The 15,292-nt window shown below is 49.1% G+C and overlaps 1 protein-coding gene across 1 annotated transcript in view; it reads left to right on the top strand.

Moving 5' to 3' along the window:
- The first annotated feature begins 5,608 nt into the window (after positions 1 to 5,608).
- LOC144768097 (solute carrier family 25 member 36-A-like) overlaps positions 5,609 to 15,292 on the top strand; it is a 65,295-nt gene continuing 55,611 nt past the window's right edge. The window contains exon 1 of the mRNA XM_078651484.1: positions 5,609 to 6,800. Coding sequence (XP_078507610.1) covers positions 6,760 to 6,800 — 41 coding nt within the window. The 5' untranslated portion in view covers positions 5,609 to 6,759. The remainder of the gene's footprint in view (positions 6,801 to 15,292) is intronic.

Below are 15,292 nucleotides of genomic sequence, written 5' to 3'. Positions count from 1 at the left end.
ACCAGAAAGCCAATAAATGGAAAGCAACACACTCTACAATGGTGTCACCCAGAAACTCCTCCAAAGACTCCAGAATGTCCGAAACGCCGCAGCAAGACTAATCCTCAACATCCCCTGTGGCAGCCACATCACTCAATATATAGCGGCCTCCACTGGCTCCCAGTTGACAGAAGAATAACTTTCAAACTCCTCTCCCACGCAAACAAGGCCTTTCACAAAACTGGACCCGCATACCTGAAACACTGCCTCACATTCCACGTACCCAACAGACACCTCCGTTCCGCCCAGCTTTTCCCGGCTTCTGTCCCACGAATCCGCAAGACCAGAACCGGAGGAATGTCCTTCTTCTTCCTCGCCTCCAAGACATGGAACACCCTGCCCATCCACCTCAGGAAATCACCCTCGCTGATGCTATTCAGGCTGGACCTCAAGACGTGGCACTTCAGATGAACTCAGCACTTAGTCTGATCCGCTGCACCACCTCCCCCCGCCCACTGCACCTTGAGACCCTCACGGGTGAGTAGCCGCGCTTTACAAACCCTGATTGATACTTCATTTTATTTTTAATAAGCTGGCAACCAATTCCCAACACGTTTCGGTCCCTACGGACCTTGTTCACGGGTTATATGCAGGGACATCTTAAGGATTTTGGGGGGGCCTGGGCCAAATATATTTTGGGGGACCCTGTTCAGAAGACCTTAGAATTCATGATCCAATTTCAGCTCTGTCGTGCCCTCTTTGGCCAGGTCACTGAGAGTGCACAGGCACATTGGGTCCAAATTCCAAATGTGTTTACATCTAATATTGAGGATAGCGACGTGTGTTTTTATTATTGTAACACAGCAGAATCCCACTAATATTTTTGGAAAATATTTCAGTGACCTCCTCTCCTCTTTTCCTATATGAGGTCCTGTTTTATTCTAAAAGAAACGTTTTATACAAATGTTGCACGAAACACATACACAACATTTCTCTGCAACATTTCTGCATTAGGCTCCCACAGATCACCCTCATTGAAAATAAATAAAAGGAAACTGTATTTAGAACAATTTATTGAACAATTATTCATGGTCATCAAGCCAAAATTCTCTGCAGAACAGAGTTGCCTCTATATTTATTTATTTACTAGCTTACCCGTCGCGTGTTGCTGCGATCTCAGAAGAAAGGAAATTTAAGGAAACTTGTTATGATAGCATTCAATTTACATTGTGTCATATTTATTAAAACATATTCATTTTAATATGGAAAACATTTTAAAGTGTTGTTTTGATTCTGTTTATTTATTCGAGTGCTTGTGGCTACACGGTATTTTTTGTTTTTCCGTCTGGTGCGTACACGAATAAATGAGAAGGTTTTCCGACCCGTGAGCTTGCCACATACAGTTGTCCATGTGAGAAGCACGGATTATCCAAATCTAGTCCACACACTTGCAGCGATTGTCCTTGTGCTTTGTTGATGGTCATTGCAAAAGCGAGTCGCACCGGAAACTGAAAACGTTCAGTATTGGAAAGATTATGAGGGCCCCGGGGGGCCGATATTTAACACATTTGTCTTTTTTTTGCCAGGAACCTTCGCTGGAGTGTACTCAACAACTTTTAACATTTTTTTTTTACATTTTTTTTGTTTTTGCCAGAAACCTTCACGGGAGTGTACTCAACAACTTCCCAAAGTTTCATGCCGATCGGATGAATGGTGTAGTAATGCTTAAAGGACAAACAGACATACTTTCGAATTTATATATATAGATTTTATTTTATGCTTTTTGGGTTTCGCCTGCCGAAGGCTGCGCTCTGCGCAGCTCTTCAGCGCAGGTGAAATCCTATGTCGTCAATAAGGACTCCTGGAACGTCCCACGGCTCTCATTGGTTAGCTCCATAAATGGAGGCTAGCCATTGAGTGCCGGATCTGTCCATCAAGGCTGGACCAGATTCGGGGGCGTTCCGGAGATTTTTTCCCAGGGCGGAGTTACGTTTTTTCCCGTTCCCTCCCCTTTCACTGAAAGTGAATTCAGATGCGCTGTCCATTCCCGGCCCCTCCGTGTGCCTTTCCGCCCCCCTTGCTGTCCTGTGCACGTTTCCCGCCGTCCGTGTCCTCTCCCGCCCCCTCCCGCCGTCCGTGTCCTCTCCCGCCCCCTCCCGCCGTCCGTGTCCTCTCCCGCCCCCTTCCCGCCGTTCGTGTCCTCTCCCGCCCCCTCCCGCCGTCCGTGTCCTCTCACGCCCCCAGCGAGTGCCCACCTCGCGATTTCTGCCCGCCTGCCTGCCTAGCGAGGGCCGCCGCGCTGCCTGCGGCGACCCGGAAGTACCTGGCCGGCCGGCCAATCCCTTCGCGGCCGGCCGGAAGTCCCGCACCCGCAGCCCGGGGGAGGGAAAGGGAAGCCTTGGTGTTTGCCGCTTCCCCCTGCCTGGGGGAAGCCTTTGCCGGTGTTGCCGGTCTCCCATGCCTGGAGGGAGACCGGAGAGGAGCCTGACGAGGGTGGAGCGGAGGGGGCGCGGGGCACATTGTGGTGCCCGCCCCCACCGCAAATCCGTACCGGCAGCAAGGAGGAGGGCAGCAGCGATCAGGTAAGGATCAGCGGAAGACGTTAGAACCGTGCAGATCTCACCACCCACGGAGCACGGCTCTCCTCGCGGAGGCTCCCTTCCCCCACCGCCTGGGCCTGCCTTTAGTCACGGCGCTTCCTCGAGCACTCCGCTGCCCCTGGCCACGAGCACAGCGTGGAGTTGCTGTTGTGTGTGGGGGGGGGGGGGGGGGTAGTGATCCTCTTAAAAGTGCACTACCTTTATGCCCCAGCTTTTCAGCAAGTTGCTGGTATTTAATTTTGAAGGGGAAGAGAAGTTTAGCATAACCAGGGTAGGTTCCGATGCCTGTATACCTCGAGTGGGTAAGATTTTGACGGAGAAATTGTCTTGTGACTCCACATGCACCAGTTCCGGAAGACCCTTGATCAATTATAGGATGTTCACTCAATTTGAAGTATCTTGAGTTCCCCTTCGGAGCGAGGCAGGGTCCGGCTTTGTTTCCAGTGAACCCGGGCACTGCTCTGATAACAGGATTACTCATTGCTTTCTTTTCGGGTGTGGGGGGGTGAACGATGCAGTATTTTAAGCCAGGAGTGGCCCCAACCTCCAAGAGGCCCCGAGCTTCAGACCGAGACGCTGTCATGGCGACTTGGATGTAGCTTGTTCCCTTGTGCCTGAAAAATGCGAAAGATAAATAAAAGTGTAGGTTTCGGGATTTTTTTTATTTTAAAGTAACAAACGTTATAGATGGAAATGAAAATTGGGTTCTGTTTTGCCTGAGATGACTCTTGTTGAATACAAACCTACTACAGCCGTGTGCCGCTTCAGCAAGTATCAGTAACACTTTCTAAAAAGTTTGGCTTACAGATTGATCACTTGCAACAGCTCATACAAATGTATGAGCACGCTCAATGCAGCTTCAAGTTTAGTTGCTTGATTCAAGTTAGCAGGACATCAAAACACAAAAACGTGCATGGTCAATGCCTTCTGGCACTTTAAAATCATCTGCTTCCAAGGCTGTGGAATGAAAAAAACAAATATTCATGAAACTCCGCACTTCTAGCCGCACCTTTCCTGCCACCACGTGCGTACATGCTTTTTCACTGTAACTTAAGTCTGGTTTGGGTGTGATTGAAAACTGACTCCTTGCAACACCCTTTCGACAAGAGCAATGTTATGATGAAGGCCAGATTTAATTACATTTTATCAGGCTTGAAGTAGTCGTAATTGCACACTGTTAGGTTTCCACGTCCAGTGCTACCCTGTTTTCCCCTCCTGTGTGGGAAAGGGCACGTTGTAGGTAATGACTTTGATAACTTTTCCTTTAAATCTGAATGTTTTTTGGAGAAAGAGCTGTTGATATTTAATGTCCTAAATTTAAACCTTGTAACTGGCATGACTGGCTTTGCCTAGGTTTGTAGTAGTGTCTGCCAATACCGTTGCAGCTGAATACATACCTGAAGACACAAATCAGCTAATTTAATGTGTGTACCATTAATGGTACACCTAACCCCAAATGCCTTGGAAGCTCTATCCGTTATAGTGTTAGAAAAGTGACACACTGCATTAGAGAGCAAGCGTTTGATTTCTGGAGCAGATCCACTCACTTTATGCTGTGGTTCTAGGCCAATAAGGATCAAACTCTCTGTGTGTGTGTGTGTGTGTGTATGTGGGGCTCTGTGTGTGTGGGTCTGTGTGTGGGTCTGTGTGTGTGTGTGTGGGTCTGTGTGTGGGTCTGTGTGTGTGTGTGTGGGTGTGTGTGTGGGTCTGTGTGTTTTTGTGTGGCATTTGCCAGAGATTAAACTATTGGCATTGTAAATGACAATGCCATTTATTTATCTGTTTTCAAAACCAACACATAAATACAAATGTTGTCATTTACAATGCCAATAGCTCAAACTTTTCAAAAGGCGAAACCATTGCATTGTAAATGCTTGTTTATATAGCGCGGACTTTACCCGAAGGTGTGAGAGCGCTTCACAATAGGAAAAGTAATGATACATAAGAGAGTGAATTACGTGAGAACAAATTACACAAAAGCAAACGTTAAATTCATGAGGCAAAAGTGACAATTGTGAGCAAACAAAATACAAGAGGTGGCAAACGATGCATTACAGCAGGAAAAAGTGGCATGTGTGCAAGTTACAAAGAGGACAAAGTACAAGTAGAGGTGTAATACTGCAATAAATGGCAGACTCAAGCACAAGAACAAACGTTACGTAGACAATGGTGACACTTGTGCAAGTATCGAGAGCAAACAAAATGTAAGAGGTAGCAAACGGTGCATTACAGCAGGAAAAAGTGGCATGTGTGCAAGTTACAAAGGGGACAAAGTACAAGTAGAGGTGTAATACTGCAATAAATGGCAGACTCAAGCACAAGAACAAACGTTACGTAGACAATGGTGACACTTGTGCAAGTATCGAGAGCAAACAAAATGTAAGAGGTAGCAAACAGTGTGTTACAAGAGGAAAGGGCTCCCCTGAAAGGCTGGAGCCCTGGCCCAGAGCGAACTATGCCCATGACTTAAAACATATATGGTTATATGTACCAGATGCAAGGTACGAAAACTATGGCGGGAGTGCTACCACGTCGAAGGTGCACTGGGCAGTTGGGATTTGCAAATAATCCGGCATCAGCCGCCCCTGACAGGAGAAACCGGAGGGGTGTGAGGGCTGAGGCTGGACAGTGGGGGTGGGACCTGGCTTGGGCCTCCCCCTCACCCTCACTCCTCCTCCTCCTCATCCTCACTCCTCCCCCCCCTCAGCCCCTCCTTCGCTCCCAGGCGAGTTGTTTTCGAAGCTCCGTCCCCGGGCGCACCACGAGACGGGCAGGGGCTGCACCGGAAGAGATTGCTGGAGTCCAGGGGTGAGAGTGCGACCGAGGGAGTGCACGACAGAGCGAGACTGCAGGGCTGGGAGATCACGGGGACAGGGAGGCGTCAGAGGAGCCGAGGAGGGAGGGGGAGCTCGACACCGGGCGAGAGAGAGAGAGAGAGAGGCAAGCGGAAAAACACAGGCGAGAGGAGGAAGCAACAGAGAGAGAGAGGAAGAGACAGGGCGAGAGAGGCAAGAGACAGGGCGAGAGAGGAGAAGCAAAGCACAGACAGGGAAGGGGCTGGGGACAGACAGACAGGGAGCAGATCCATAGAAGCCCTAGGGCAGGAGAAGGGGGAAACTGAGGCAAGAGACAGATCCAAGCGACCAGGAAAACAAAGAGGCAGAGAGGGGAGAATGAAAAGCAGACAGACCTGAGAGAGGGTGAAAACAAGCCTAGAAGGGAGAGAGCAAAAAAAGAAAACAATATATGGAGAACAGACTGAGGAGAGGCGTGCAGAGCAGAAACTAGATGATCTAAAGAGAGCGATAAAAAGAGACATCAGGAAGGTAGAGGAAACAACTCGTAAGAGACTGCGCCAGAGTGCGTGAAGACATGAAAGGGAGAGAGGAAATATAGAAGGTAAAAGAGACACATAGAGAAGAGGGGAGAGTGCGAGGGGCGGGGCCTAGAGCAGCAGTCCCCGCCCACATCTGCCTGAGATGAGCCACACCGGCGCCAAGGAAGCAGTCTTCGGAAGTCTGCACCAGGATCACAACTTGCATCAGCAGCAGATCTGAAGGAGTCGTCGGTCCCAGGGCGCACCGCGTGCTCCTGGACACCGAGGTGATTGCAGGCTCAAAGTTCAAGGCTAAATGTGCCTCCATTCTGAAATAAAAAACCGACTGTTGCCACAGGTGACGCCTATCTGTGGATCCTGAGCAAAGGTCACCTGAGATCGGGGTCAGAGGTCACGGCTGAGTTTAGGAGCCATCGTCACTGGAGTTAAAATCAAGAACGCACCACTGCTGGAGGTCAGAGGTGTCACCTTGGGTCTGTGCAGCGGGTGCAGTGGAACCGGGATCCAAGCGGTGCTGGGATAGAAGACGTGGGTCAGAATCATCATCTCTGCAGTGACCCTGGGGGTCAAGGATGAGTGACCCCCGCTGCTAGAGCCCAGGACTCACTCTGCCTTGAAATTTGGATGTGCCTCAGAAAACAAGGACTCCTGGAGTGGCGCTGCTGCTGAAACTCAAGATTGGGCCAGTGCTGAAGTTCAAGGCTTGTTTAGCTTTTGTGTCAAAGGTCAAAGCCAAGTGTGCTTCCGATCGAGGCTGATGTGGTGTCTGCCAGGGCGACCCAACCCAAGAGTGGATTCCTGCCCGCCACCTGCGCGACCCTGGCTGCTTCGTCTGAAGAAAGCATGGCCCACCACTCCCAGCTGCTGCACCTCTTCGCAGGAGGGTGAGTTTTGCTTTGCAATGTCATTGTTGGGTTGTTTTTGTTGTTCTTTCATTCATACTCGTACCAGGTGCTGCATGGCGGTCCACCGTCCACCCAATGGCCAGTTGCACCCAGGGCACCCTGTCCCCGACTGATGTACCATGTCACCCATTGGGTGATTGATTCAGCGCCCAGGAAACCCCGTGCATCACCCCTAATCCAATTTCCTGAGGGCAACCGGTGAAAGGATTAGTCCTTTGCATTGTAGGACCAGGCGTGTATTGTATGTGTATGTAGCTGGCCGAGGCGGGCGGTTTCTAGCACAAACAGGCCCTAGGGTGAAACTTAAGCTTTTTCGGCCAGCCCACTGTTCTTTGGTTTGCATTAGAAGTGCACGCCTTCTATGTGTGTAGCAGAGTGCACCTACGCGGTTGTGACATTATTTTATTGGAATTAAAAGAGTGAGATTGTTTGCGGCACCGAATCAGGCAAAGATGAGACTTTTCTTTCATCGCTGCATGCAGAGGAGCAGGGGTCGCAATGCTCGTCTCTGTTGCGTGCTGCAGTCCAGCCGTGACATTGAGTCAGTGCACTCACTCCTGCGTGGGGCACAGACGCGGCGATGCACCCGTGACGCGTCATGTGCTGCGTTCAGTGGGAGGGCACAGGTGGAGCAGCCGCCACTGCAGCCAGGCACAAGCATATGGCCCTGATTGGGCTGAGGGCGGCCGTGGCACCCCTCGGTCAGGGGGCCTGAGGCGTGGGCATTACACGGTGCAGGCATCAAGGGGTGCTGCAGCGTCACCCGTGGGCACGCGTAGTGAGGCACCTGTCAGTGCAGTGTATTGGCTGGGGGCCTGGAGACAGGTAGACCTGCTGCTGCGTCTCTCATGGTGAGTGGCAGCACGGCACGGGGGTCAGTCAGTGCAGTGCATCGGCAGAGGGCCAGGACACAGGCATACATGCTGCAGCCTCACCCAGTTGCAGCACGGCACGGGTGTCAGTCAGAACAGTGCAATGGTGCAGCACGGCACGGGTCCAGGTCAGTGCAGTGCATTGACTGGGGGCCTGGAGACAGAAAGGCGTGCTGCTGCGTCACTCATGGTGAGTGACAGCACAGCACTGGGGGCAGTCCGTGCATCGGCAGAGGGCCTTGAGAGACACAGGCATACATGCTGCAGCCAGGTGCCAGCCAGCACAGTGCATTGGCTGAGGGACTGGGGACAGGCAGACCTGCTGCTGCGTCACCTGTCATGAGTGACAGTCCGGCACCTGTGCCAATCAGTACAGTGCACTGGCAGGGGGCCTGCAGACAGACAGACGGACAGCCGTGCTGCAGCGTACCCAGTCATGAGTGTCAGTCAGTAGAGTGCACTGGCTGAGGGCCTGGAGACAGACGGACAGCCGTGCTGCAGAGAGAGTCCCCCAGCGCGTCACTGCTGTCAGTGCTCGGGCCGCCAGGGGTTGCGCCACCCCTGGCAGGCCGCTCTTCCCGCCAGCTGCCTCTGACGTGTTTGCAGTGGGTCCCCTGGGGGTGTGTGGCGCGGGCGCGCGCTCAGTGGCCGCCCCTCTGCCCCCTCCACGGGGCCTGGAGTTCACACTGTAAACATGTCTGGTTCCAGGGTGAGGCCTCGGTGCCAGCGGCCAGGGTGGGTGCCAGCCTCCAGGGCGCCTGAGGATGGGGAGGTCTGTGTGGTGCCAGGGGGGCCCGGCCCCTCACACACCTCCAGGGTGAGGCCTCGGTGCCAGCCTCCAGGGTGAGCGCCTCAGTGCCAGCCTCCAGGGTGAGCGCCTCGGTGCCAGCGGCCGGGGTGGGTGCCAGCCTCCAGGGCGCCTTGCGTCATCGCCTGAGGGTGGGAGAGGTCTGTGTGGTGCCTGGGGGGCCCGGCCCCTCACACACCTCCAGCCCCTGGCACGCGCCATCGTGCGTCACGCGCGCGCTGTCCCCGGGGTCAGGGGCATCCGTCCAGCAGCTTCTCAGGCCAGGGCTGCAGGGAGTTTTTTTAGTTTATTTGATTATTTTCCTCGGGGGTGGGTTGCCAAATGCAAGGGTTGGGAGCTTAGACCTAAAGTTAAAGAGACTCCATGACCAAAGGCGATAACAATCCCTGTCCCCTCTACACCTGCCAAAACATTGGGGGTCGTAATCAACAACCATGAAAAATCAAATCGGATCTGTGATCTCAACCTGCTGTTTCCGGTTAAGCAAAATAAGGAAAATTAGCAGGTTCCTTAATCAGGAAGCAAAAACACAGGCAGTCCTCGCGATGCTAATATCCCACATCGACTATGCCAACTCCCTCTATCTTGGCATTCCGGCCTACTTCACCAACCGCCTTCAAATGGTTCAAAACCAGGCGGCAAGATTGATTCTCCAAGGTAACAGGCGCCAACACATCACCCCTCTGCTGAAAAAAACTGCACTGGCTCCCAATAACCCAGAGATGTGCTTTTAAGATGGGATGTATCATCTTTAAATCCCTAAATAGTAAAACCCAAAGTTCATCAACAGCCTGATCAGTAGATACATCCCTGCCCGTAACCTGCGATCTGCCCACCTGCATCTCCTGCTCATACCCCCCTTCAGGCTTAAACGTGCGGGGGGACGAGGTTTGCCACCATAGGCCCCAAATTCTGGAACTCCCTGCCTCTGGAGATCAGATCCTGCACTGACCTCATGAGTTTCCGCAGACTCCTGAAAACTTGGCTATTCAAACTGGCATACTAGTAACACCTTACTACAATTCCCTTAGAGCAGCGCCAAGAAACCAACCTGGTGTACGTGCGCTCTACAAATAAATTTTAACATAACATAACAAGAAAGCACCAGTGCACCTAGAAGCATACTTTTTAAGACTCACTACTGATAGAGGCCAAGGTGTGCCTTCTTGCAGGATATAAAGTGAGGGAGAATGGGCTTCCTGGTGACGAAGCATGCACTATAAATGGGAAGGGGGGGGGGTTGGGTAGTACAAGACCTTTTCTGAAAAGTCCATCCAACTCTGATTTATGAGACAAAAAAAGAACGCAATGTTCAAAACAAAGGCTTGCTTACATTTTGTTGCTAGCATACATGAGTTGAGGACACATTCACAAATGCACCGGACACACCTAAGAAGAAAACGTCATGCAAAACAAACTTCGATCTTCATGCTTACGAACTGAATGTTGATCTGCTTGTTTTGTTGCAGGGCCGCTATTTTCTGTTAACACCTTCGCTGCTGCGGCGGCTATTCCGCCGCAGCGCTAACGGTCGCGGGGGGGGCGCGCGGCGCTCCTGCGCTGGTGACAGAACCGTTCCGCCACGGCTCGCGGGTGAGCTGTGCTTGTGACGGAACGGTTCCGTCACGGCCCCGCCCGCTTAATGAAACCCGCCGCGCAGGCGCGGCGGCCGGGCCGTGACGGAACGGTTCCGTCATGAGCACAGCCCACCCGAGGGGCATGACGGAACGGTTCCGTCAATAGCGTGGAACGGGTTAAAAACAAAAATACAATCGTTGACACTTCATTCAAAGCTGTTGTATAAGGGACTGCTCTTGAGGAAAGCTGTTCTATTTTTATTTTTTTATGACGGATGCCCCAGAGAAGGATTGATTGGTTTGTGCTAATTGTATTCCAGGAGTTTGGACCATCAATTCTTTCCTCCCGGAATTAATCTTACTTCCTGAGATGTTCACTTTTTGCAACAGGAAGGGTGGGTACAGGGCACAGCTTCTATAAATCAAACATGCCGCCCTGACTAAACACATGCTTCGTTAGTGGCTGGGTCAGTTGGCGTCTTAGAGACAGACAGGGAGTATTATACTTTTACTATCTATGACCTGTTGTCGAGGCCATCATCATCCCCTTTGGTATTGCTTTGTTCGCCCTAAGTTGGCAGGGTATGCCCAGATGTGGGTCCCTTCCTCACTCTACCATTGGATTCAAGATAGCCTGGCTGATGAGGGTTATGAACCCGAAACCGGTCCCAGGATGCTTGTTTCCGGTCCAGGGAAGACATGGCTTGGCAGTTCGGGCTGGACTGTTCCCATGAGGCACAGGGTCAGACTGATTTGCATATGGCCATGTCTGAACTGGGGTGGTGGAGTGAGCTAAAGAATGGTGATGGATTAAACCCAGATCAGTTGACTGGGGATGAGTGTTTGATTTGCTCAAACGCTCCGTCCATCATCCCCTTTGGTATCGCTTTGTTTTGTTGAAGGGCTGCTATTTTCTGTTAAAAACAAAAATGCAATAGTTGACACTTCATTCAAAGCTGTTGTATAAGGGACTGCTCTTTGGGATGGCTGTTCTGTGTTTTTTTGTTGTTTTTTTTGGGTGATGCCCCAGAGAAAGATTGGTTGGTTTGTGCTAATTGTATTTCAGGACTTTGAACCATCAACTTTTTCCTCCGGGAGTTTCTCTTACTTACTGAATTGTGCAGTTTCTGCTTCAGGGAGGGTGGGTTTAGTGCACAACTTCTTTAAATCAAACATGCCGCCCTGAGTATCCAGTGCCTCGCTAGTGGCTGGGTCTTGTTAGAGTCTTACAGACAGACTGGGAGTATTATACTTTTACTATCTATGACCTGTTGTCGTTGCCATCAGAAGAACTCCAGATGGGCTTTCTACTTAAGCAATATGGCACATCGGCCAAGCCTCCAGTGAGCCATCTCCTAGTTCTGACAAGAGGAAAACAAGCAGGGATGAGTTACTGGCCAGTCTCAATTTCTTGTCACACACGCGTATGAAGGCCCTGGTTCTGGTTGGAGGGGCCTCCGAACACTCCCCAGGGAGTTTTAATTTATTTTATTTATTTAATGCATTTTTATAAAGCGTGGACTTTACCCGAAAGTGTCAGAGCGCTTCACAATAGAACCAGTTACGTTACATGAGAGAACTGTTACAGGAATGGAACACATAAAAATAGCATGCCATAGAGTCGAAGCAACGCAGGCAAAAGGCACACCATCTCAAGCACAGCATGAACAGACTGTGCAAGCAAAAATAAGAATACATATGACACATTTTACAATGACTAAAGAACTTCCTGGCGAAAAATAGCAGGCCATAAAATCAAAACAACACTGGCAAAAGGAACACAATATCAAATGATGCAAGCACAGGATGTACAAACAAAAATATAAATATATGTGGCAAATATACAATGACTAAAGAACTTCCTGGCGGGGTCTGAGAAGGAGGGAATTAGTTCTGAAAGTGTCTTTGGAATAAAAGAGATTTGAGGTCCGCTTTGAAGATCCGGATGGAGGTAGTGACATGGAGCGATGGCGGAAGCGAGTTCCAGATTCTCACCGCATTACCTGTGAACGATTGTGCCATCAATATGTACAAACTAACATTCCCATACACACCGAATGGGTAAAACCCTCTATTACATCTGACCACATGTTTGAGTGGCTGTTGAGGCAACCCTGTGCAGCACTTGTAATTTTTTTTTGCTGAAAGATGGGTGTTTGGTTGAAAGAACCCTGTGCCATTTACTAAGCTATCAATTCTTTACCCTGGACTTTGCTGGATCTAACCTATTGGGAATGTTTGGGGTGAGTGACTGAGAACCATGTGTCTGTGCCGGACCCTAAGTCAAATAAAAGCTTGGCGGAAGTGAGTAAAATAGGAACATGCATCATCATATAGGTGCCATAGCACCAGTCACAATGAAGTATAGAAAAAATGATGGAGGTATGGTTAAATTAATTTCACCCACTGGCAGTCCGGCCACATTCCAGTCCATCGTTATTTCGCACACCATGCCACCTCAGTCGACCCTGCTCCAATCTGAACAGATCGGCCCATCTGCCCCGGCCCAATCCTCCCTAAACTGGAACACTAGTATCCCAAGACCGGTTTTTAATGTATTCGGGCTCATCAGTTATGCTATGTTAAATGTTATGTCAAATTTACCTATAAACTGCAACCCAAAGGTATGTTGGTGCTGCTTCAGCATTAGGGGTGAATTGACTTAATTTAAAAAGAAATCTTGGGAAATTAGTTGTTGAAAAGCAAGGGTTTTAAAGCTTTTCTGAAGGGCGAGAGGTCGGGAATATATTTGATATGTGTTGGAAGTGAATTCCAGAGTTACGAGGCATTTAATACAAAGACTCGTCCTCCCCAGGAAGCAAGTTTGCAGTTTGGAATCACCAGATTTTTAGAACCAGCGGAGCGCAGTTGTGTGGATAGGTGGTACCACTTAAAGCTTTTTTGTAGGAACTCTGGGCCTTTTCCGAGGAGTGCTTTGTGTGCAATACAGTGGACCGTACGAAGTGCATGTCTAGTGGAATGATATTTAGAGAGGCCCAAACACATGCATACTGCAGTGTTCAATCTCTTCATGGAGCCCCTCGCAATCATCTTGAAAAAAGCTGGAGTGAATTACCACCTTTACGCTGATGACACCCAAATCTATTTCAAAATCAAGTCTCCCAGCGACATCCGACACCTCAATGCCACTCTAACCAAGATCCAAACTTGGTTCAACGCTAACCACTTAAAGCTCAACCCAGATAAAACAGACCTAATCCTATTCTCTCCAAAAAGCAACCATCGTCCAATCCAAGAGTGGCTCAAGAATCTGGTCGCCCTAAACTGCCCCATCGTCCTATTCGACTCAGTTAAGTCTCTAGGCATCACCCTTGACAAAAACTTATCTATGGAGGCCCACATCAAAAACTCTGTAAAAAGTGCCCTTTTCTCTCTAAAACACACCAAGAAATTGAAACCTTTTCTTACTCATGATGACCTCAAGACAGTAGTCCAATCCCTAGTTCTCTCTAAAATTGACTACGGGAACGCCATCCTAACATGGACTCCAAAAGCTCACCTAGCCCCTCTAAGGGCAGTGTTGAACATGGCCGCTCGACTCGTATCTGGAGTAAAAAGATTTGAACCCATCACTCCAGCTCTCAACTCCCTCAACTGGCTTCCCATGGAAGGGAGGTGTATTTACAAGCTGGCCTGCATCACACACAAAACCCTTCACTCTCCGACCCCTAACTACCTGAATAACAAACTGGTAAGAGCAGGACAATCCAGAACTCTTGAGAAGCTCCAACTCACTCCTTCTTATTCCTCCGAAACTGAAAAAGAAAACCACACAGTACCGATCGTTTTCTGGCAACGCTCCCAGGATGTGGAACGCTCTCCCTAGAGTCCTCAGATGCAACCCCTCCTTCTCCTGTTTCAAAAGGGACCTGAAACTCCATCTCCTTAACAACTACTTTCCTGAACAACGTCAACTAACCTAGACTTCAATATCCGAGTTTACTCCTCTCTCTTGACACTCAAGGATAGTTGGTGACCGGACTGTGTTAACCACCTTATTTTTCATGCTGTATTTTTTTTTATCACCGGTGTGCTTCCTTACTGCCTGCCTACTATATAATGCAATTTCCGTCTGTTTTTTTACAGGGTGTATGTAAAGCGCTCTGATACCTACGGGTCAAGCTAGAGCTATATAAAACTTTTAAAATAAAAAATAAATAAACACTGATGTTTTTAGACCCTTTTTAAAACATGAAGCACATGCAGAAAGTATGTTTTGCTGCTACATGCCTATGTCCACCTGGCAAGTAGTGCTGCTGTCACACTTTGTACATGCGGTGACAGTTGGTTTGGAGTAGTCCTGTTTATGTACCGCGTGTACCAGGATTACCTCTTTTTTGTTGTACTGCTTCCGGCACAGCTGCTGCCACATTTTTCTGTACACTTGAATTGGGTAATGCTGCTGCTTCCACATTGTTTTTGTACGTTTGGTACGGTTAGCACTTCTTCTGCCTCACTTTGTTTCTTCTGTCCACTTGGCAAGAGTTGCACTGTTGCTGTTTTATGACATCTGTGCAAGTTGTTGGGGGTTGTAAGACCCCTGGTAACTTTTTTTGCGCCACATTGTTTTTGTGCACTTATGTGGGTAGTACTGCTGCCACATTTTCCTGTGCATTTATTTATTTTATTTATAAAGTTTTATATAGCGCAAACTTTATCCCGAAGGGTATCAGAGCGATTTACAATTTGAGGGAAAGGTAACAAATCAGAACATTAGTCTAACATGGAGAATCTAAATGGCATTTAATCAACTAGTACAAACATAACAGCTCAATATAACCGGAGTGCACGAGTAGGAATGGGCTATGCGATGGAGCATAGAGAGATACGGTAATCATATGCAGCAATAATAACCAGTACCCAAAACAATAATCGAAAGAAGAGTTAAATGAGGAGTTTAAAAGGCATTGAATCAAATGTTGAACATCTAACAGATCATTTATACACCTGGGTGAACGAAGAATGTACTAGACGATACATTTGGTATAGTTATCACTGCTTGCACGAACTGTTTTCACCGACTCCATTTTTTGTACATTTAGCATGGGTTGCACTGCTGCGAAATTGTTGCTGTCTGCTTGGTACTGGTAGTGTTCCTGCCACATTTGTTTGTGTGATACATAGCACAGGTTGCACAACTGTAACATTGGTTCTGTCTACTTGGTAGTACTGCTGCCAGATTGTTTTATTATG

Source organism: Lissotriton helveticus, chromosome 7 (genome assembly GCF_964261635.1).
Source record: "Lissotriton helveticus chromosome 7, aLisHel1.1, whole genome shotgun sequence".
Classification (NCBI taxonomy): Eukaryota; Metazoa; Chordata; class Amphibia; order Caudata; family Salamandridae; genus Lissotriton; species Lissotriton helveticus.
Note: the sequence above shows the minus strand (reverse complement) of the source record. Positions and strands in the feature narration are given on the sequence as shown.